Source organism: Aphelocoma coerulescens, chromosome 15 (assembly GCF_041296385.1).
Source record: "Aphelocoma coerulescens isolate FSJ_1873_10779 chromosome 15, UR_Acoe_1.0, whole genome shotgun sequence".
NCBI classification, from domain to species: Eukaryota; Metazoa; Chordata; class Aves; order Passeriformes; family Corvidae; genus Aphelocoma; species Aphelocoma coerulescens.
In genome coordinates, this window is record NC_091029.1 from 2,279,794 (window position 1) to 2,301,861 (window position 22,068).

The 22,068-nt window shown below is 54.3% G+C and overlaps 1 protein-coding gene across 1 annotated transcript in view; it reads left to right on the forward strand.

Annotated features, from left to right (window-relative positions):
- The window catches only part of NCOR2 (nuclear receptor corepressor 2), a 230,343-nt gene extending 216,859 nt beyond the window's left edge, over positions 1 to 13,484 (forward strand). The window contains exons 37-47 of the mRNA XM_069031075.1: positions 76 to 238; positions 783 to 1,216; positions 2,829 to 2,972; positions 3,092 to 3,234; positions 3,572 to 3,765; positions 5,266 to 5,412; positions 5,706 to 5,851; positions 7,156 to 7,209; positions 9,169 to 9,396; positions 11,099 to 11,278; positions 11,399 to 13,484. Coding sequence (XP_068887176.1) covers positions 76 to 238; positions 783 to 1,216; positions 2,829 to 2,972; positions 3,092 to 3,234; positions 3,572 to 3,765; positions 5,266 to 5,412; positions 5,706 to 5,851; positions 7,156 to 7,209; positions 9,169 to 9,396; positions 11,099 to 11,278; positions 11,399 to 11,574 — 2,009 coding nt within the window. The 3' untranslated portion in view covers positions 11,575 to 13,484. The remainder of the gene's footprint in view (positions 1 to 75; positions 239 to 782; positions 1,217 to 2,828; positions 2,973 to 3,091; positions 3,235 to 3,571; positions 3,766 to 5,265; positions 5,413 to 5,705; positions 5,852 to 7,155; positions 7,210 to 9,168; positions 9,397 to 11,098; positions 11,279 to 11,398) is intronic.
- The last annotated feature ends 8,584 nt before the right edge of the window (positions 13,485 to 22,068 follow it).

Genomic DNA, 22,068 nt, shown 5'->3' on the forward strand with positions numbered 1-22,068 from the left:
GCCAGTGCTGGGTGGAGGTAGGGTTAGGGCTGTTGGGCAGAGAGCTAAAGAAGCCTTTCCTTGTGCTCTCCCCAGGTACAGAGCAGTCCAGCAGCCGTTCGTCCTCCCACTCCCACAGCCACCAGCACTCTCCCGTCTCACCCCGCACCCACGAGACCATCCAGCAGCGCCCCAGCGTGCTCCACAACACGAGCATGAAGATCATCTCCTCGGAGACCCCCACCCCTTCCGTCCTACGGTATGTTCCCCCCCACCATGGTTTCCAGTGCCTGCCTGGATGCCTGCACCATAACTTAATTTATGAACACCTCTGAGAGGAAGGAGTGAGAGTTGTTTTCCCTTCATTCTCAGTGGGAACAGGATTGGGATTTCAAGGGAAGTTGTGATGGGGAGAGGCACATTTTGGTGCCCCAATTCTTTGGCTTTTCATGGTGGCTTTTCCTGCTACCAGGAAATAACGTAGAATTGTGCCTGGGCCCAAGTACAGGTACTGCTCCTCTTGCTGAAGATTGCCTGATGGTGGAATTACCAAGGTCTCTGGGACCTGTCCATGGGTTTTATGTTCTCCAGTCAATGCATTCAGGCCCAATATCCTGTGGCCAGTTACTGTGGTGGAGGCTCTATCCAAGCCCTCTTCCCTGGCCCTGCATGGGCCAACCCTCCACTCAGGAGGCCTGGAAGGAGCTCAGCCAGGGCAAGGCTGGACGCTGAGGCTCTGGCTAACAGCATTCCCTTTCTCCATGTGCTTCTCTCATCTTGGCCTTGTCTTCATTTCCTTCCAGATCCTCCTCCACCACTACCACGTCACCGATCCGCTCTGCCGCCTTCCCCTCGGCCTCCACCCTGCGCTCCTCCCTCAGTGCGGCCGATGGCTACGCGGCCCCGCTGGACCCGGCCATCCTGCAGAAAGAGGCCTCGAGGGTGCGGGAAGCCAAGACAGAACGAGCCCAGACTGACAACAACGTCTACACCTCAAAGCTGCCCAGTGGGGCCAACCTCGAACAGTCGCCTTCCCCCATCAAAGCCATGGAGTCGAGACCTTTGCCTGCCTCCGGACCTGCGTCTTCTCATCACTATGGCAGAGGACAGGGGAAAAGCCAGCAGCACCACCACCCTCTGGACCAGCAGCACGCAGCCTCAGGCTCCGAGCAGCACAGTAGAGAAAAGAGTCAAAGCAAACGCTTTTCCATGCAGGATCAGGAGCTCCGAGCACTCGGTAAGACCACCACGACAGCAGCCAACTTCATAGATGGGATTATCTCGCGCCAAATGTCTTGTGATAAGGGGCAGCGAGAAGGAGGCTCGCTGAGTCATGACTCCAGTAGTGAGGGTCACAAATTGGAGGGCAGAGGTGAGAGAGCTGTGGCCTGACACCCATTTTATTTCATTATTTTTTATTTTTAGTTGCACGTTCTGGATATTGGCTCCATCACCTCCCCAAGCATGCTTGTCCCTCTGCTTCCTGGTCGTTTTGTTATTCCAGACTTTATTTTTGTGTTTTAAGGATCTTCCCTTCTCCCACCCTCTTTTAGTTTTTCCCGTTGCCAAGTCCTGTTTTGCAAATGTTGTCCAGTTCCTGGTATTGCTTTTTACAGACAATAGCCATTTGCTAATTTCGATTTCCCCATCCTTAGAAGTTCCCAGGCAGTCTGTAAGGAGCAGTTGTGGGTAATAAATCAAATGAGCAAAGTGGAGAACTGGGACTGTGAGCGTGACAAGGCTGCTGGCCACCAGACAAACACCTCCCTGCTCGTGAGCTGCAGGGTCTCAGAGGACTTTTTGGGTCTCAGCTTGGATGGGGTCCCTGTGCTCAGGGTGACCTGACTCAGGGTTCCAGTGCTGGATGCTGCCCAAGGTGGGCACCATGGACATGGCTGTCCTGGGATCACTCGACCCAGCCGTGCTCAGCAGCTGTTTCCAGAGCAGACCACAAGAACCACCTAATTGGAATCTTGTGTAAGACACAAAAGCACTGGGATTAGTTACTCCAATGGAAAGTGCAGGGAGGGGGATGGATTTCAAGGTCTGGGTCATTCTTGATGGGACCAACCTTCAGCCAGAGCATTCATCCAGGCTTCTACCAGCATGCAGAAGCAACAAGCAGCCTGTGGGGATTTGGTGGGACCCCATCTTCAAGTTGCAGCATCTGCCTTGGCCATCAGCACTGCAAGTTTCTGCCCCACTCCCCTTCCTATAACCCAGGGATGGGACTTGGTGGACTTGCCAGTGGTAGGTTCATGGTTGGACTCAATGAGCTTAGAGGTCTTTCTGGCCTAAATGGTTCTATGAGTCTATGAAAGGCATTAAAATGCCGAGAACAGTCAAATTTTGCCCCTGCGGTTTGTGAATCCAGTGTCTCTGGAGTGGCATCTGGGCTCTCCAGGGCCTCACATCCAGTTTTCAAGTCCCTGGTCCTGGCCATGCTGGGCTTTGCTTTGTAATGCACTTGGAGACCTCTTGTGCAGCCACCTCTCCACTCTCTCTGGGCATCGCTGTCCCTCCGGGCATAGTGGGGGTTTCAGTGGGTGGAGAAAATAGAGGAACAAGTTGTGAACCTGCAGAGGTTGCAGTTGGTCCCTGGCTCTCATGCTGGCCCTGAGAGCTGCAGAGTGTCCAGCTCTGCAGGAATAAGACATCACCTCTTCACAGCAGCCACCACCACAGCTGGACATTGGAGGTGGCCCTTCAGTGTGACCTGCCAGGTCTTCCTTCATCTCTTTTTTCCCCCCATTTTGCTGAACATGTGGCTGTACCCACAAGCGATGGTGCAGCAGTGCTAGGGAAAAGCGAAGTGAGCCCCTGGTTTTAACTCCCTTCCATTTCCTCAGGCTATCATGGAGGCTACAGCCCCGAGCGGATGGAAGCAGTGAGTCCCGTGAGCTCGCCCAGCCTGTCCCATGAGAAAGGGGCCAAGCTGCTGCAGGACACAGAGAAGGGGCATGGGGAGCATGACCTGAGGCAGAAGCAGCAAGGTGAGAACAGGAGCTGGCGCAGGAGAGCCCGAGCTGACCATGCTCCAGTGTTGGGATGGCATTCAAGGAAGGGGACACAGATGTCATCTCATTCCTGCTCTCTTCTTGGTGCCCCCCAGGCTCGCTGAAGGCCTCGGCTCCCGAAGCCGCTCACCTGCAGCACCTGCGGCAGCCCGACGGCCCCCAGTGCCAGCCCCTGCAGTCCAGCCAGAGCATCAAGGGCATGAACCAGCGGGTGGTCACGCTGGCCCAGCACATCAGTGTAACTAACCAACCTCATTCACCCCCCTCACCCTCCTGCTGGGGCTCCAGGGAGGAGGGAAGAGCTCAGTGAAACATGTCTGGTGGGGATGGGCTGAAAGTGATGCTGGAGACCTCAATTCCTGTAGTTGGGGGCTGAAGAGCAGGGGGCATCAGGGGTGTTCAGCCCGGGTTTTGTGTCCCCAAGAAGCCCGTCACGAGAGCTGTTGCAGACAGGAGGCAGAAGTTCCATCTGCAGGGTCAAACCAGCCTGTTTCCCTCCTGCTCACCCTCTTAGTTGGGCCCAGCAGGACGAAGGTCAAAACCAGCTCCATTTCTGACTCAGGTTTCTTCCCCAGGAGGTCATCACGCAGGACTACACACGCCATCACCCGCAGCAGCTCAACTCCCACATCCAGGCCCCGGTGTATTCGTTCCCCGGGGCGGCGTGCCCGGTGCTGGACCTGCGCCGCACCCCCAGCGAGGCCTACCTGCAGCAGCAGGAGCACACGGCGGCCTCGCGCATCTCCCCGCAGAACGAAGGGGGCAAAAGGTGAGCTCAGAGGTCAACCCAAGCTGGCACAGGTGGGCTTGTGCCAGTCTGAGCTCAGATGGACCCAGGTGGCTCAGGGGAAGTCGGGCGGGTGCCCTTGGCTACCTGGCACCGCGGTGAGGTGGTGCACAGGGCAGGCGTTGCTCTCCTCAGCTTGGTGCTGGGCGTATTCCCTGCTTACACAGCCCAACTCCTTTCTGATCTGGGCATCTTTCCCCTGGGGTGGTGCCTCTTGCCACTGCTGTTGTCCTAGAGATGCTCTTTAGACCCTCTTAGAGTCCATGCATAATTCCCTTCCCAATTCGGCCGGTGTCACAGGATAGTTTAGGTGGGAAGGGATCTCTCAAGATCATCCAGCCCAGCACTGTCCTCTTGAGCAGGTTGTCCCTGGGTCATGGCCAGTTGGGTTCAGAATATCTCCACTGATGGAGACAACACTTTTCTGGCCAGTCTGTCCGAGCATTTCAGCACTCTCACAGGAAAAATGGTCTTCTTGTGTTGGGATGGAATTTCACGTTTTGTTTGTGTGCATGTTGCCTCTTGTCCTGTCACTGTTCTCAGTCCCTGACCAGAGATGATTCCAAAAAACCTGAAGCAACATGTTTTCCATTGGTTCAAAGTTAATTTTATCTACATCTTTCTCAGTGAATAAGAAGTTTACTAGACACACGTGCCCTGACAACTAGAATTGTTCATTTCAGGCACCACCTATATTTGTTTTAAAGTCACTTTCAAATCCCTGTGCTGCTACAAGGCAGGTCTGATTACTGTTGTATGGAATTTAAAAATGGGTCTGTCTTTCCACCTAAACACCCACCCAGATGTATCCAGGAATGAGTGGTGCCTTGTCAGTAAATGGGATTATTTGTCCCAGCTCTGCCTGATCCTGGAGTTGGCTTTATAACATGAAGGAAAAGAGCCCAGCCCTGACCACCCAGTGATGAAAAAAACTGGGGAAAAAAGAGAAACCACAGAAAGAACAAAGACGTAAATTCCCAGAACTCGCCGTGAGGAATTCCTCGCAGACTCGAGCCTAGCTGTCTTCCAGGGTCTGGCCACGGGCAGGCATCAGGGGCCAGTATTGATCCTCTCTAAGCTGCCCCAGCTCCAGGCCCCCTCCTGCAACCACCCAGCTCCTGTGTGGCCCTGACAAGGAGGATGGGAGGTGGCGGGTTCTGCCTCCGCTGTGTTCACAAATACTGAGAATCAGATGCAGTGTCCCCAAAAGGTTAATGTCACAGCTCTCCACAGGGATCCATGTGTCCCTGCCACCAGCAGGTCCCTCCTGGGCTGCTCTGTTTGGGATGTCTCAGCTGTCCCCACTGTCAGGGGATCAGGCCCAGGGCTCAGCTCAGCCCAGCTCTGCCTGCCCAAACCACACTCTCCCTCCAGCCCGTGCTGAAAAGCTCCAGGAGTCCTTCTCCCCTCCCAACCCCGAGCTGCTGCACAGGGCCAGGGGCTGTTGCAGGGAAACGACGGCCTGTCCCCATTGCTGCCCAGGTCCCCGGAGCAGGGCAAGGCGGCGGCCGGGGGGCCGGACAGCTGTATCGAGCCGGTGTCTCCACCAGACGGCGTGGGAGAAGCGGAACACGCCAAGGGCGCCCCGTACCCCGTCCTGTTCCGCGAGGGAGAGCCCATGGACCAGAGGTACGGCCCGGGAGCGGGCGCTGGGGGTACCTGGGCATGGGGATGTCCCATCCGGCCCTGGCCCAGGCTGCTTTCCTTGCTGCCCCAAGCAGTGTCCCGTCCCAGGGTGCTGTACTTGTAGCAGCTTTTCAATACCGTGGGGTATGTTTATTATTGGGATAGGGAGACAGGTTGGAGGTGCTGAGTATCCCAGGAGCTCCCAGCCTGATCCTGAGCACTGAGGGAAGAGGCTCTTTAGGTAGGACTTTGTACAGTGGAGTTTCAGAGGTTTCCAGTGGTCTTCTGCTCTGCAGGATGGGGTCCAAGTCCCCAGGAAACAACACTCAGCGTCCAGCTTTCTTCAGCAAGCTGACTGAGAGCAACTCTGCCATGGTGAAGTCCAAGAAACAGGAGATCATCAAGAAGCTCAGCACGACCAACAAAAACGAGACAGAATACAGTAAGAACCTGGGGGGAGGCGAATGCAAGGCACCAGGGGAGGAGAAGCCTCAAGGACACATGAAGCAAAGGAGATTTGGGAATGGGTGCTGCTGTGTTAAAGGGCTGGGAGCTCCCAGCCAGCTCTGTCTGCGCTGAAGTCCGACTCAATGGTCCTTGTGGGTCCCTTCCAATTCAGAATAGTCTGGGATTCTGTGAAGTATAAGGTCCAAATGTTTCCTAGAATGCTCTGTACTGGTGCCAGCAGTGACTGTGTGCATCTGGGGAGGCAATGGGAGACTTCCCACCCCAGTCTCCATGCTCTGAGGCTGTCAATCCCACCCACACCAGATAACCTAAGTAGGAAGGAAATAATGAGCTGAGCATGGAGGAGACTTAAGAGCAATTGATATTTTAATGACTGGCCAGCCAAGCTGAATCCTTCCTCCTTGAGATGCATCTCTCCTCAACCTTACTTTAAGCCCTACATCAATATTGGTGCAGCTCTGTAAAACTAACCAGGCTGGCTCAGATTAGAAATTCAGCCCGTTCATTCATTAACCGCTAATAGAGTAGATAGGATCATAATTTAATTTAGCCCAGCATTATACAGTCAATACTAATTCAATTTGAATCCATCTTACAACAGCTGCATCGGATAAGAGGGACCGAGCTGTCTCGTATCCTGGATGATGTTACCATGAGCCAACAGCATTGTTATGCCCCTTTGGGGACATGTAGCTGAACCCCCTGACCTTCCACACTTTCCCTTATCAAGAAAAAATATATAGAAATTGGATACACCTCTTATTTGATGAGAATTTCTGTTATTCTAAGGAAAGCAATATCCAAGTCAAACAGCTCAGCTAAGAGGGAAAATATTGATTTAACATTTTTTCTCCTCCTCCTCGCCCTCTCCACTGCCCAGACCTGCTCCATGCATAGGGGGCATTGGGCCTTTGAAAATCCCATAGGCAGGAGAGAGGATTTGGCTTCATGGAGCTTGTAATCCCAAGGACAGGAGGGAGGAAGGGAGGGAGGCCAGCACTGAGCACAAAGACATTGCCCTGGCTTTCTGGGCTCTGTTATTTTGCCCTTTCCCTCCTGGTGTAGGTGCCCGCTGTGGATCTCCCAGAGGCACTGGGAGTTATCCCTGGTCCCAGCCAGCACCCACAGACCCACGCCTGTGCCTGGGGGAGCTGGCTGCTGTTGGGAGTGCCATGACAGAGAGATGGGAATCTTGTCATGGCTGCCATGGCAGGTCCTCCCTGCCACTAACCTGCATGTGCTCTGTCCATACTGAAGAGCTTCTTTGTTTTTCTCCAGATGTGGGGCAGCCTGGGACAGAGATTTTCAACATGCCAGCGATTACTGGAGCAGGTAACTCCCCACATACCTGTACCTCGTTCCCCACAGGGCTTACAGCTATGGCGAGCAGGAGGCTCGGTAGATTTAAGCATCTCCTATTTTTGTTTTCCCTTAAGACCAAGTGTAACAGGTGCTGGGAGGCAGAGGCCTCAGGACACACCATAACTCCCTGCTGCTGGGTTGGAGACAGGGCAGTGTAATTCCTTGGAAAGCCTGGCAGAGTTTGAGAAGAGGTTAAAGATCAAGCAAGGGTTGGCCATCTGATGCCATCAGAGGGTTAAACCATCTTAGCAAGGTGGACTCACACCAGGAGAGAGCACCCTGCTCTATGATGGGACCTTATGGTCACCTGTGGGTGGGTGGGAGGGCAGTGGCAAAGGGGAACATGAGGGTGGGCAGTGGGATCTGTGTCACTGCGGGCTGGGCAGGATGCAGGAGCCAGCTGCAAAAGCAAACTGGGGCAAGAGCAGCACCCTGTGTTGGGCAGAGTGGTGATGCTGAGGACTGGAAGGGAGATGAGGGGTGCTGGGGCAGGAGGAGGTGTTTTCTTGGGAGCTGGAGGAGTGCTCAGGCCCAGGACCAGCCCGAGGGGGAATGTCAGTGGGAAGCTGTCACACTGTTGCCACCTGCGACATGTCCGGGTGGGCTCACAAATGAATGGAGCAAATCCCCACTGAGGAATACTAATTGGTACTTAATTAATTAAGGATTAATGCTCTCCTGCAGCAGGAATGCCTTCAGGTAGTCAGTTTTAAGTAGGAGAACAGCAGTTTTCCCACAGCCAAGGGCAGGAGGTGCTGTGGGCAGGGGCTTGGTGCGGAGGGAGGGCCAGTGGTGTAGGACTGCTCGCCAGTGGAAATGAGTTTGGGAGGAGTGAGCTGGCGTCAGCGGCTGGGGTGAGCAGGTGCAGCCAGGTGGGACCTGAGATTTGAGGGGATCAGGAAAGACCCTGCCTGTTTACAGCAAGACCAGTGTTCAAAGCAGGTTTACGGGAACCTGGGATCTGTCCCTTTCCAAGCAGAGGGGCAGCGATCCCAGAACAAACACCCCAGGATGGGGTCAGCGGGGGGGGCCTGGCAGTTTTGTGTCTGTATTTTGCCCTTGCTTGTTCCCTGTAACTGCCACCCCGGGAATGACGGTGGCGTGGCTGAGCCTCTGGTCCCTGTGCGGTGCTGCTCCATAACTGCATGGCTTGAGACTCACAACCACGCGGACACTTCGCCTCTGCATCCTGTCCCACTCAGCCCGGGGGGCCCTGGTCCCCGTGGGAACCCAGCCTGGGGGGAAGGGGGGCTGGGGCAGTGGGCAGGGGGCTTGCAGAGAGCACGAGGAGGGACAACAGGACACTCCCCTCTCCCCGTGTAGCCCGACCCACGCAGGCAGCTCTGGCAGCTGCTTGCATCCTCTCACCCCAGAGCCAAATCCAGGCACTTCTTTCTCATCAGGTGTTTTTGTGGGGTACTCCTCCTTCCTTCCCTGACTTCCTTAATGGGAAACCTCCCCAGCCTCCAAATTCCTGGCACACTGACCGTTGCTACGTGTGCATATGGACCCCAGTGACCCCACATCCAATGACTCTCCTCCTGCCCCCGTGCCGACCCTGGCCGGGTTGGGAGCGCAGCCCCTGCTCCTTGGAGATGCTCCCTGGGGCTCTGCGACAAACCCTTATCCCTGGCCCTGGGGAACCCTCCCAAAACCCAGACCCCAGAGTGAGCCCCATCCGTCCCACCGCCAGCCCCCGCCGAGCCCTGGGGCGGGATGGAGCGGGAGGAGGAGGAGGACGGGTGCATCACAGCGCTTTAAAGAACAAGATGACAAAGTTTGTTGCTTTGCGAGAATGTGCTGACTGTTTGTTTCTTCCCTTCTCCCTTGTCTCCTTTCTCCCCCTTTCCCCGTCCCCCCCATCTTTCTTCTCATTTGGCTCCCCCCCATCTCCCATCCCCTCTCTCCTCCCTCTCCCGTATCTCCCAGGGCTAATCAGTTGTAGGAGCCAGTCGGTCCAAGAGAATTCCAGTACCAACATGGGGTTGGAGGCAATAATTAGGAAAGCCCTAATGGGTAAATATGACGAGCAGTGGGAAGAGCGCTCACCTCTCAGTGCCAATGCTTTTAACTCTCTGAATGCCAGTGCAAGCCTGCCCGCTGCTATGCCCATAACTCCTGCTGATGGACGAAACGAGGACGTGCGCTCCTTGCCAGGTCTGCAGCCCTCTCCACCTTCACTCTCTCTGTGTTATTAATTCTCAGCCTTTTTATCTCCCTATTTACCAGGGGATTTATTCCTCCCCTCCCCATTTTTGTTCATTTTGGTTTTCTTTTCTCCCCTCCCTCCCCCAGCTTTGAGCTTTGTGGATCCGCTGATTAATCCTGTTTGATGTTAATTTAATAGTCTCCAAAGGTGCTGTTGCTTTCTCTAAACCACTGACTTGCTCCTTTCTCCTTTCCCTGTTTGTTGGTTTTTAATATCTTCTTTTCCTATTTTTTTTTTTTACACAATGGAAAGGTTTATGGGGGTGGAAACCCCCCCGCCCCCCAAAAAATCAAGGGCATAAACTTAAATAGCCAGCCCCAACTGTCTGTAAACCCCCAGTGGGATCGCTGCTCCCAAAACGGGGGAAGGTGCTGAGAAGGGCTGGTGTGGAGGACACAGGGCAGGGTGGCATTTCCCTCCCCACTCCAGTCTCTGGGGGTGTCGGGGCAGAATCCAACCTGGGATGGGGGGATGGGATCTGGGAGTGCCTGGAGCAAGAGGGAGATGGTAAAGGAGCTAAAAGTGGTACATGGGGGATGATAAAGAAAGAGGAAAGCTGGGGGTGAGCTGCCCCATGGGCCCTGGTGGGGCTTGCAGAGCCCGCTGGGCCCCATGGCGGGGTCTGCTCAGCTTTGGGGAGACTGGAGCAGAGATGAGAGGGTGGCTGTGCAGATCCCCAGTTAAGAAAGGGAGGGAGGAGGGGGACCAGGGATGGATGGGGGGAGCATTTGTCCCCCGCACACCTGCCAAGGGCAGAGTGCCTCATGGCAGTGCCCTGCACAGAGCATAACACCACTGCCAGGGATCAGCCTCGGGAATCCAGGCACACAGCCCGTGGCTCAGGGGTAGATCCTGGGTGCACATGTGCACCTTCCTCCACTTGAGCTCACACCCCTCTGGGTCATCTAACACCAGGCACTCTAAAGCTTTTTGCAGAAAAGCTTTTCTGGCTCCTGCATGAAACCAGCAGCTTCTTCCAGCCGTGCCTCCCTATGCCTGGTGGAGGCTACCTGCTGCTGGGCAGGCAAGGTGGGATGCAGAGCCCATCTGTCCCTCCCCCGTGGGGAGCTCCCCCTCATTTATCTGGGCTCACCTGCCCAACAGAGGCCCTTCTGGCTTAAAACCTTTTAAAAACTGGCTAAACATCTCCAGGGATTCTGCTGTAAGGAGAGATGAAAGACCCATGTAGACCATGGGAATGGGGAATGTGCTCAGGGCTCCAGCACCCACGCAGCTCTTGGGGGGTCGCTGCCAACCGCATGTGCCCGTGGGGGTGGCACATGGAGCTCCATTCATGAGCCACGTTTGTGGGCTGAGCCACGAGCGGGCTCGGGAGCAGATCCTGCAGGGAAACGGCCGGAGCCGCACGGCTGCTCCTGCCCCGGGTCCCTCCACGGGACAGTTGGTGGCATCAGCCCCCAGGGTGGAGCAGCCCAGGAGAGGGCAGAGCCCTCCTCCAGCCGCTGCCCCCACCTGCCCCATCGCCATTCCCCGCCGTGCCGCCGTCGGTCCGGGGTGAGCTTTTCTCCTGCCAGGAGCCATTTTTGCAAAGCTCCTAAAAGGGAAGCGCTGGGAACCCGCTGCCCCGTCCCCGACCCGCTGAACCCTGTCACAACGAGCCGGGTGACGAGCGGCTGCTTCTCTTCGCAGGAGGAGGGGGGAAGCCAAAGATCGCTGCCAGACCCAACAGCCGCAAGGCCAAGTCCCCGGCGCCGGGTCTGTCCTCGGGCGAGCGGCCGCCCTCCGTCTCCTCGGTGCACTCGGAGGGCGACTGCAACCGCAGGACTCCCCTCACCAACCGCGTCTGGGAGGACAGGCCGTCGTCCGCAGGTAGGGCTCGAGGGGACGGGTCCCCAGAGTGGCCGTGCCGCCCTCGCAGGGGTGTGGGGAGGCTGCGGGAGAAGGGCCCCCACCGCTGGTGCTGACTCTCTGCTTGCTCGTCCCGCGCAGGTTCGACGCCGTTCCCCTACAACCCGCTCACCATGCGGCTCCCCAGCGGGGTGGTGACGGCGGCACCCACGGCCCCGCTGCCGCAGGGCACCCCCGGCAGCCAGCACCACGCCTGGGACGAGGAGCCCAAGCCCCTGCTCTGCTCCCAGTACGAAACCCTTTCGGACAGTGAATGAGAGGAGCCAGGGGCAGGGAGACGGCGACCAAACCCCGGGGCGCGGGGAGCGAGCGGGACGCCCGGGGCGAGCGCCCACCGCCCCGGCCCCGCCGGCTCTCACGAGCGAAGATGCAGGAGCAGAGCGATTTCATTTTTCCCTTTTCCTTTTTCCTTTTTTATTTTTTCCCCCCCCCTTCCCTCCCAACCAGCCAATTTGGGGGGGCGGGGAGGAGGAGGGGGGGAGGATGATGGTTTTGGATTTTTTTTTTTTTTAAATTTTGTTTGGGTTATTTTTTTTCTTTCTCAACATCTGGAAATTTCTGCATCCTCTTCGGTCTGATAAAGAAAAGAAAAAAGCCTTAACGAGACAAAACCCAAGGAACCCATCTTCGATCTTGGCAGCCGTGCTGGGCGGTGACCCCGCGCTCGAGAGGGACAGGGAGCGGCCGTGTGCCCGTCCCGGGGCAGCGCGCTCGGACGCTCTGCCGGCCCCTTCCCGCAGCAGCGAGCCGGGGGCTGCGGATGCTCCTGCGGAGTCGGCAGCGGGCGGTGGGATGCTCCCCCGTACCCGGCCGTGGGGATGTGCCTCAGAATTGCAAAACCTTGAGCGGGTTAAAGAAAAGATTGAAAAAAAAAACAAACCACGGTTGAGAAGTGAAACGGGACGGAACGCCCCGGGTCGGTTCCCTGGCTGATCCGAGGGCTGCTTGCCCGGCATTCCCGCGTCACAAGACGTTATCAGCCCCGCGACGACACGCTTCGAACGTGGCTGGAAAGAGCGGGCAGGGGAGGGAGTGAAGAGCTGTTTCTTAAAAAAAAAAAAGAACAGAAAAAATCCTGGTCCCTTCGATGGAAGCAATCCCGGGTCCCTCGGAGCGGGCAGGGACGTCCCCGGGCTGGCTCACACGCTGCCCACCGAGGGGCTCGGTTGCTTTAAGTGCATTGTTTTCTGAATGGTGAGAAAAGGCAATTGTAAATTGTATTGGTCTACAGGGTATATTTTTGATACCTTCAGTGAATTATGTCAATATTTTACGCGAGGAAGGACTTTAAACAAAACACAGTATTACATGCTGTAAAAGAGGTTCTGTTCTTACATGCAGGCTTTGATGCATTTGTCCATTGTATGGAAGGGTTAAAAAAAAAAAGGTAAACAATGATCCATCAAAGTTATCTGGGAGTCAGGAGAATGTATGTACTTAGTTTAAAAAAAAAAAAAAAAAACCAAACAAAAATCTTGCCATGGTTGCAGGGCCCCCCGTTACACACACCTTTGCTGGTTGTAGACGTTGATTCTCCAGAGCCCTCCGAGCTGGCCAGGGCAGGGGCAGAGTGGGCAGGAGGCCAGCGTGGCAGGGAGTTCACAGGAAACTTAAAAAAAAAAAAAAAAAAAAGGAAAAAAAGTTTAAAAAAAGTTTTTATTGTATTTTTGTGATACACACGAATGCTCTACTTTACATTATTTTTTTCATTCCATGATGTTGGCTCATATCTGCAGTTACATGGTTAAAGAACAAAAATATTAGACTTTTTTTTTCATTCACTTCTGCTTTCTCGCTCTGGGGGGAAAACAAATGGCAAAAAAAAAAAAAAAAAAAATAAATTGTATTAAATGCTTTGCATTCTGTACGCTAGAGGAGCCCCAGCCCGGCCCAGCCCCGCAGCCTCCGGCAGCCCCGCGGGCTCAGCGGCACGGCCAGCGCTGTCACCTTCCCCATGGATCTTTCTTTTCCCCCTGCAACGTTCCCAGGTTCATTCTGATTTCAAAGCAAGAGAATGATGGTGTTTGTTGTTTGTTTGGGGTTTGGTTGTTTTTTTTTTTTTCTGTTGGGTTTTACTTTTGGTTTTGTTTTTTTTACAATGTACAGGTTTTTAAATGTTCATCAATGTTTGTGTCTTTTCTGTTGTGCTTTTTTTTTTTTTTTTTTTTTTTTAAAGAAAAAAAAATCCAAGACAATGCACAAGCGATGTGGAAAGTCTTTCCGTTCCCAGGTTATTGCTGCTGGTGTCTCTGTGGCTCTGAGCTGTACAGACTCACAGAGCTGATGTCTGGGCAAAACACTATTAAAATGTTGCAGATTTTGCTGGGAAAAAAAAGAATTATCCAAATCTGACCCATCTTCAAAGCTGCCTCCCTAGCTGATTTGGAAAAAATAGCAAAAAAACCCCAACCACAACAAAGAATAAAGTTCCCACTTGGCACAGTAGCAAATACTGTGTGCTGCTTGGTGTCTCCAGATGTCCAGGAAGGCGCTGGGTGCCGGTGGAAGGTGGCTGCAGAGCTGACAGAGTGGCATCACAGACCCTGCCAGTGGCCCAGTGAGGGCTGAGACGTGGCCAGAGGGGAGAGAGAAGGGTGATGGAGCTGCTGCCTTTGGGGCTTTGCCACAGCTGCTCTCACCAGGGGTCCTGCAGCACACCAGGGATGGAGGCACTGGGGTGGCATTCAGGTCCCGCAGCGTGTGGGTATCCTGTGCCTACCCTGCAGCCGGGTGTTGGGACATCAGGAAGGGCCACGGGCTCCAGCCAGGAGCTGCAGAGCCACCTTCTCTCTGCCCAGCTGGGACAGGGTTGGGTTGCACTCCCAGTTAGCTGTGGGCAGCGTTCACCAGCAGCATGGCCAGCACCCAGAACCGTGGGATGGAGAGAGAAGAGCCTGTCCCACCCTTCAGTGCCAACCCCAGAGCCATGGTTCTCTCACTTCCACTGTTTTCTGTGTGTGCAAGGTGAGGGGCTGGGGCTGGCCAGGAGCCCAAAGCACAGCAGCACCTGAGGCTGTGCTGTGAGCATGGCAGAAGAGTTCTGAGGTATTGGTGAGGTTGTTTCAGCCCGTACAGGGTTTTTGGCTCAGTGCTGCTGGATGAATGTTAACCCACCAGCTGCTGGGCAGGGCAGAGTGTGCAGGAGGGGAGTGGGAGGATGTGAAGGTGCTGGGGAGACACTGGTGACACTGAGATGCTGCAGGGCTCCAGCAGCCTCACCCGCTGCTCAGTGGGATCCTTTGGGATTGCTCCTGAACAGGGGACGTGACAACATTGCTGATGTTCCCAGCTCTGTGCAGGAGCTCAGGCCCTGGCTGAGCCTGCCCCAGGCTGGGGGAGCAGCCCAGGGATGCAGGAGACTGGCTGAGGTCAGGACAGGTAGGTCTTGCTCCAGTGGGATCCCCCCTGTTGAGAGCTCTGCCCCGCACTTGGCCACGGGACTGCTTGGTTTTGGCACTCTGTGTCTTGCTGTGTCGCCATCGTTGGGTCTCCCCACACACACCCCATCCCCTGGCAGACCCCCCGGCAGCAGCAGCAGCAACAGGGATGGAGGGACTCTGAAGGGAGCACGCAGAGCAGCAGCAGCTCCCACCGGGGAGCTCTGAGCCCCCTTGCTGAGGTGCAGGAGCAGAGCATCCTCCTGCTGCAGGTTAATTGTGTCTAATCAACGAGCTGGCAGTGTGTGGGCAGGAGGCCCACAGCTGCTTGGTGGGGAGCCAGCTCAGACCTGGGAGGCTGCAGAGGGATGGCCCTGCTTTACCTGCTCAGATGTGGACTCAGGGGAGTGAGGTTTTGGGAAAGGAGGAGCTGCTGCTCCTGTAGGTTGTGGTGCTTCCCTCTCTGGCCCTCGTTCTCCCCACCGAGGCATCCCCAAGCACCCCGAAATCTCAGTGCAGGGTCCGACAGCACCTCCTCGTGCTGTTGGCTGCGGTTGTGCAATCCAGGAGAAACTCATATTAAACTATTCCAAAACCCCAAGTTTAAACTTAAGTGTTCAGCAACTTTGTAACTTGTATAAATGCAAACCAATCACTGGACAATTTCTCGCTTGAACTGTACGGGGGGAATCTCTGTGTGTGTACCCAGCCTGTGCACAGCTGCTGTGGAGGGACTTGTGCGACAGCCGGGGCTGTACAGAGACCACCAGGTGTAAATAATTCCACAGCTTGCTCCAGAGGGGAGGGGGTTCTTCTGCTAAAGGTGACGGGCTTGTTCACTGTTACTGTGCTCGGCGTGCCCACCAGCGAGCGGTGGGAGACAGTGGGCGACCACTGCCGTGCTGGTTCAATAATAAAAGAGCAAACAAACCAACCCAACCCAAAACTTATTTGGCAGCAGAAAGCAGCTCCTGCCTGTGGGGGTGTGTGAGCCCGGGCAGGACGAGCTGCTCACGGGGCAGCTGAGGCGGCTGCAGGCGAGGGGGTGGGGGGGTTGAGGGATCCCTGTGCCGGCACTGATGGGGTATCCAAGGTAAAATGGGCTGAGGGGACCTAGGGGTGGTGGCAGCAGGTGTTTTTCCATGTGCGAGGGCACAGTGAGCACCCCTAGACCCTTGTCTCATTGACCCAGGGCTGCATGAAATTTTGGGGGAGGCTAGTAAGCCACTACCTAATTATGACATGAAACCTAATTAAGAAGCCCTGGTATCTATTTGTGGGTCTAAATTGCTTTACCTCCAACACCTGTCCCATGGGGTGTGGTTGACTTCAGCTGGGAGTCCCCAAGTCCCCTTCCCACAGTGATGCCATAGGATGGGGAGCTCTTCCCACTGCTGGGGGGGGGGTGTGTGATGTGGGGAGTGATGACTGGGGGGTCACTGAGCTGAGGGGGATGGCTGTGCATGAGGACTAATTGATGACTGTATGGAATTTAGTCCATTGACTAGCTATTAGGTAGTTGAGGGGCCTTCTGCTGCCTTTCCTGGGGCTCAGAAATGGATTTTACACAGATTATATTCTCCTGAGCATAGCAATGAGCATTTCAGCCAGGGTGTACCCCTGCCTTCTGCCAGCACTGCCTGACTGGTTTGTCTGCCATGGGGATACCCAAAAGGTTTCTTTCTCCATGCTGCTGAGATTCACCCTATATCATCTGGATTGGTGAGACACCCTCTGAAATCCCTCCAGGTATATACCCACACTGACCAAATCTGCCTCCTCCAGTTTCCACGCGCTCCTCCAGCAACCAGCTGCCATGGTGATGCACTGGGCAGATACTGCTGGCTCTGAAAAATCAGCCTAAAGATCTCTTGAGACCAGTGATTTTGTTGAAAAACCTTCATGGAAAGGCTTTTGCCGCTCTGAAGGCAATTAGAGTAAGTTAATAACCAGTACAAACAGGAGCCAGGCTGTTCAACCTCTCACATCAGGGTTTAAATGCTGACAGGGGCTGACAGCCGTCTCCCTGGTCAATAACTCACTCTGATGCTGAAGAAACAGAAGGTGGGAAAACTCTAAATTCAAGGCCAACACTTAGAATTTAATGATGGAAAACTTTAGGTCTACTTGCAAAGCTCTTACATAAAGAGATGAAAATGAAATGGGACAAAAGCAGACGGCTTTGAAAACCAGCAATAAAAAGATGTCAGCAATCCACACTCACTCATATTTTGGGTGGCAGACAGGAGTTTTTGAGGGGAAAGGGAAGATAAAAGGCATCCCTTATGCCTTTGCCCTGGACAGACTGTGAGAAGGTGCAGGAGCATTGTGGCCTTCTGCTGACAAATCGGTGTTTAGTCAGGACTGGAGATTTTTTTTTTTCCTTTGGAAAGAATTAAAACAAGAAGATTTTTTTTTTTTTTTTTTTTTTTAGCTAGTTGAGTGATGAGAGCAGGGAGAAAAGGGCACAAGGTGGAGGCTGTCCTTGTTGTGCACCCCAGGACACTGCACTGGGTGCCAGCAGCCTCCTGAGGCTCCTGGAGTGGGGTGCAGCTGGGGTGATACATTTTTTTTTTTAAAGGGTACAAATCACACCAGAATACCTGTGCTGGTAGCACCCAGCCCTGTGTCCTCCCATGATGGTGGCCCCACAGCCCTGACACGGCAGCCCCAGCAGAGCAGGGGCTCCCTAGCTGAGCTTTTGGCCAGGAGAGCTGGTAACTGTTCCTGGGCTCTGTACGGCAGGAAGTGTTTTATACTCTCCTGACAATTGCAATCCAAATAGCCATTCATCAGTTCTTGTGATTTGCCGTGAAATTATATATGCTCTGTGATAATGATGCAGAGGGCTAAAGAGCTGATCTTGGCAGGAGATGAGACGGGGTAGGCTGGCGAGTAACTTGGAAGGAAAATAGAGCAGCTTTTGGTGGGATGCCTGGCTCTTATCAGCACTGGGACCCTGAAGGGTGTTGGGCAGAGGCAGAGGTGTCCAGGCTGGCTGAGCTCAGCCTGGCTTCCATGCCATCTGGGAAGAATTGGGTTCGTAAGAGACTTGGGAATGAGTGTTGCTACGTGCGTGTGTGAGTAACAGCTGAATTAATTGTCAGGTTTATTTATCCTCTATTTTTTGGCCTCCTGCAATTACCAAAAAGTATTTGTTAGGACTCCAGGCAGCAGAGTGGTAATAAATCACTGGCCACCGACGGGAGGTTGGAGCAGTTGTATCTGGAGTGATCTGAGATTGGTGTTGGCGTTACTGAAGGGCAAGTGCTCCGAGGGGCTGGAGGCCTGCAGCACGAGCAAACAAACCAACAAACAAACCAGCCAGCTTTGCAGAAAGGCTCCTAAAATGAAATCCGTGGACGTGCAGTTCTCCAGCTGTGGAGAAATCCTCTAACAGGGATGCAGGGGAGGGGGACTAAGGGAGGTGAAGCCTTGGCAGCCACCCGTGCATGGGACATTGCCAGACCCTGCAGGGCTGCAGGTCCCTTCCCATGGTGGCACCAGGGTGACCAAAGCCACCCCTGTGAAATGCACAGCATCTGCCTGCATGCCCTGGACTGGAAATGTGCAGAAACAGGGTTGAAAGGTGAAATCCTTGTGCTGCCAACACAGCACTTTCTGGATCCTGCTTTCCAGTATGGGAGGGTGTCCAGATCCCACCAAGGAGGGACAGCATTCATCTCAGCTGCAGACACAGCTGACAGGTGAGGCTTTCCTCTTGTTGGCCCTTGTAAAAGGAGATCAGGCAGACAGGACTGCCCGTGGTGCTCGGGAGGCCGGCCCAGAGATCAGTTCCGCCACCAGCATCGTGGGGAGTGCATTGGTCACACATCGCTCGAGTCGCTGGGTTTGAAGAGGCCGGCGTGTTTCCCTTCTTTGGAAATACTCTGGCTGTCCCTCTGTAAATGCACGGAACCTGACGAAGCGCAGGGTGTTGCAGGGGTGGTAAGCTCCATCTGGAGAGCTGTCTGCTTTGAAGTCGGATGCTGTTTTAAACTCTGCAGGGTACTTTTGCTTAGGAAAAGCAGCAGTTGTCAGTAAAGACTGATCTTTGTCCAGAAATTTTTGCTGTTCCCTGACTTCATATTTATTAGTCATTTGCAATCTCTTTGATGACTAGATGCATGTTCAGCTTGGAGAAAACTGTTGCAGTATTTGCTGAGGTAAGTCAGGGCATAGGAGACGCTGACCACACTGGCCATGCTAATGATGGTGCATCTAGATCAGTCATCATTAATTGCCATGGCAGCCCCAGTGCTCCCAAGCAGATGTGGAGGAAACCCATGGAGCCAGCAGGAGTCCTGGGGAGGTTGTTCTGAGGTCTCACCCACAGGCAGTTGTTCCGCAAGGCTGCAGGTCAGTATTTGTGGACAATGTTGTGCCTGTGGGAGAGGGCAGCGCCAGGAGCTTCTGGGGGCTCCTCTCCTGCCTGCAGTGGCACAGGAGGAAGGGAAGGTTTCATGAAGAGCAAAAAGCTGAGCAGCACCATCCAGGAGGTTGCTGTCGAAGACACTCCATCCTAATTCTACACATCCCCCGAGCTGCGCAGCGCAGCTGTCAGCAGGTGTGGCCTGACGGGCCCCAAATCAGCTCCAGTGACACAGGGATTCTGAAGAGGTTTGGATTCCGCTGACTTGGGTATTTGTTTGAAAAGTCCAGACTTCAGCTGTGAAATCCTGATCCAGCTCTGCCCAAGACCCAGGAGTATTTTCTGCTGCTGTTTCGTCCTGAGCCCTTTCCAGAAAGTGAAGCAGCTGCCAGAGGTCAGACACGAGGAACCCGGTTGGTGTGTGCCTGAAGATGGGTGCCAGGTCTGGATCTGCATTCCAGTTGGACCAAAGCAGAGCTTTCCCCATGGGGATGTTAATCCTGGGCCTTGGCTTAGAGCCATATCCAGCTTTCATGTTTTTGGAACTGAAAAAGAGCACTATTCTGTTCAAGGGAAGAACAAGCCCTTATACCCCAGCTCTGCACACCAGTGAGAAGTCACAACTGTCTCCTTAGCACTGAAACCCATCTAACTCCACCCCACTGGACTCATTTTTAAGCTACCAGTCTCCATGGGCTGCCAGAACATCCTGCTTCCCTTCAGGCCAGCCAGAACCTCTGAGCTGGAGCTGCCGTCCACTGGTGAAGGAGAAACCAAATAGCAGAGGTTGGAAACCAAATAGCAGAGGTTGCTCTTGGGTCTCTTTGAGGGGGAGGGCAGCCTTTTTATTAGGTTCAGATGTTGCTTTCTGCCCAGGGCCATGCTGGGAAGTAAAGCAGAGTGTGTTAATGTTGGCTGGAAGAACCTCTGTGGAAGCAGGCTCGAATGAAGCAGGTTTCTCCTGTGCCCATTTCCTGGGGGAATGGGGGAGATGAGCCAGCACGGGAGGCACAGGCATGGGAAAGGAGTCACCCCTTGCTGAGCTGAGGCTGCTGAGCAGCCTCTTCCCTTACTCTCTAAAATCTCCCAGCAGTGAGTGTGGCTTTAGCCAGCCACCCACTGCTCCAGGGCTCTTGGGAACCTGCTGTCCCCTGGTCAGTGTCCCCAAGCCAATGGCACCCTCAGGGAGAGTTGGTCCCAGTGCTGAGCTGATGGGTTCCTTCTGGAACTGTTCCCTGTTGGGAGATGTGGAGGTGGAGGGCTCTCTCTGAAGGGCAAGGCTGTTCTCCAGATGTTATTTTTCACCATTAGGCAGTGTTTAAACACACTGTGATTTCCCTCCCCACTTCTTTCGGAGTGCACATGGAGGAGAGACCCTTGGAGAAGTGAAGTGAGTGGCAGGGGGAGGGCAAAGGAAGCTTTCCCAGAAAGTGCTGAGCTGGGCTGCCCCTTAACAGAGCTGGGCTCCAAAGGGTCCCTGCCGGCCGGTGCCAAGCCTGGAGGCCTTCGGAACATGTGGCTCATTAAGAGCGTGCCTCAGCCAGGGCTGGGCTCACACACGGGGCCGGCGCTGCCAGAACAAGTCCCGGAGGACTCGGAAAGGGCCGCGTCTGCAGAGTTCGGGGCAGACCTGGAGGCAGAGCAGAGCTGTTGCTTAGCAAAGCACCCTGAGCCTCATGGCTGCTCCACCATTCCCTGCTCCACTTCACCTTCACTCCAGTTGGAAAACAGGCTCAGACTAGAGCTGGAAGGATGCTCAACTCCTCTCCCAGATACTGGTGAGGCAGTTGCGTGGTTCTGGGTGCTCTCTCCTCTGGGTCAATGTATATCTCAGGGTAAAGCTGGTGCTCAACCAGCCAAGGATGCTCCAAGAGATGCTGCCATCCCAAATGCCTCATCAGAAGCTGGCCTTGAAGTTCAAACCCCAGTTCTGCCCCTCCAAGGCCAGCCTACTTGGCCACAACAGCCCCATAATGTGGTGTGCATCGTGGCCTCTCCGAGCCGTGCTTGTCAGCAGATAAAATGAATATCCTGGAAGCGCAGGCGCTAAGAAAAAATCGCTGTCGGAAGCACAGCAAAACCCATCTGTGAGTGGAAGAGGTCAAAGAAGAATACAAAGGCTTTTATTTCCTGGAGGCATTTGTCAGCAAGACAAATGTGCTTTTTTAAAATTTGCTGCCATTTCCTAGCTGGCCGCCCACGCAAGCACCAAATGGACTTTCACTCGCATAAAGCTGAGTGTTGGCTTGTGTCCTCTGTAATCCAACGCTCAGGAATCAGGCGAGGAGTCAGCTGGATCCCTGTTTGTTATCAGTAAGTGGGGCATATTTAAAGGATATGGGCAGATTTCAACACTACATCTACAACTAGTTTATTGCTGGTGTGTTCCTCTCTTGCCCTTATTATTTATGTTGAAAATGATAAATGAGGGATTGATGATTCTGGCTGGTTCATGAATAATCAGGTTATTTCACTGCAAAGCCCCAGGGGAAGGTAATGTTTCTACAATCCCCCATCAAAGAGAATGCAGCTTGCACACGCATGTGCCTCTGTTGTTGATTCCTCCACTGCTTTGTGTGGGTTTTGGCGTGGTTTTGCACCCTCCCTCTGCAAGTGTGCCTATGCCCAGGCACTCCCATGCTGCATCCCAGCCCAAAACGTTTCCCAGTCTACGCAGTCCCTTGACACCTTCAATAGCAGCCACACATGGGGTGTTTGGAGCAGTTTGATCTCCAGAGAAGGAGGTGATGGGCATCTCGGTGTCCTGTGAAGGGAGCATGCAGCCAGGAGCCCTGGGGAGGGGCATGGAGAGCCCCAACCACAGCAGTCAACCTGGAAGGAGCCCTAATCCCATTTGTATTTCAAGGAGCTACAAATAGCTGCTGGTCTCAGGATTTGCTTGTGAGACAGGAAGAACCTCGGGGAGATGATCTGAATGTTTATGTATATTGAAATGTCTAACCACCAGGCTCAGAACAGGCTCAGGAAGGGAATCTGGAGGT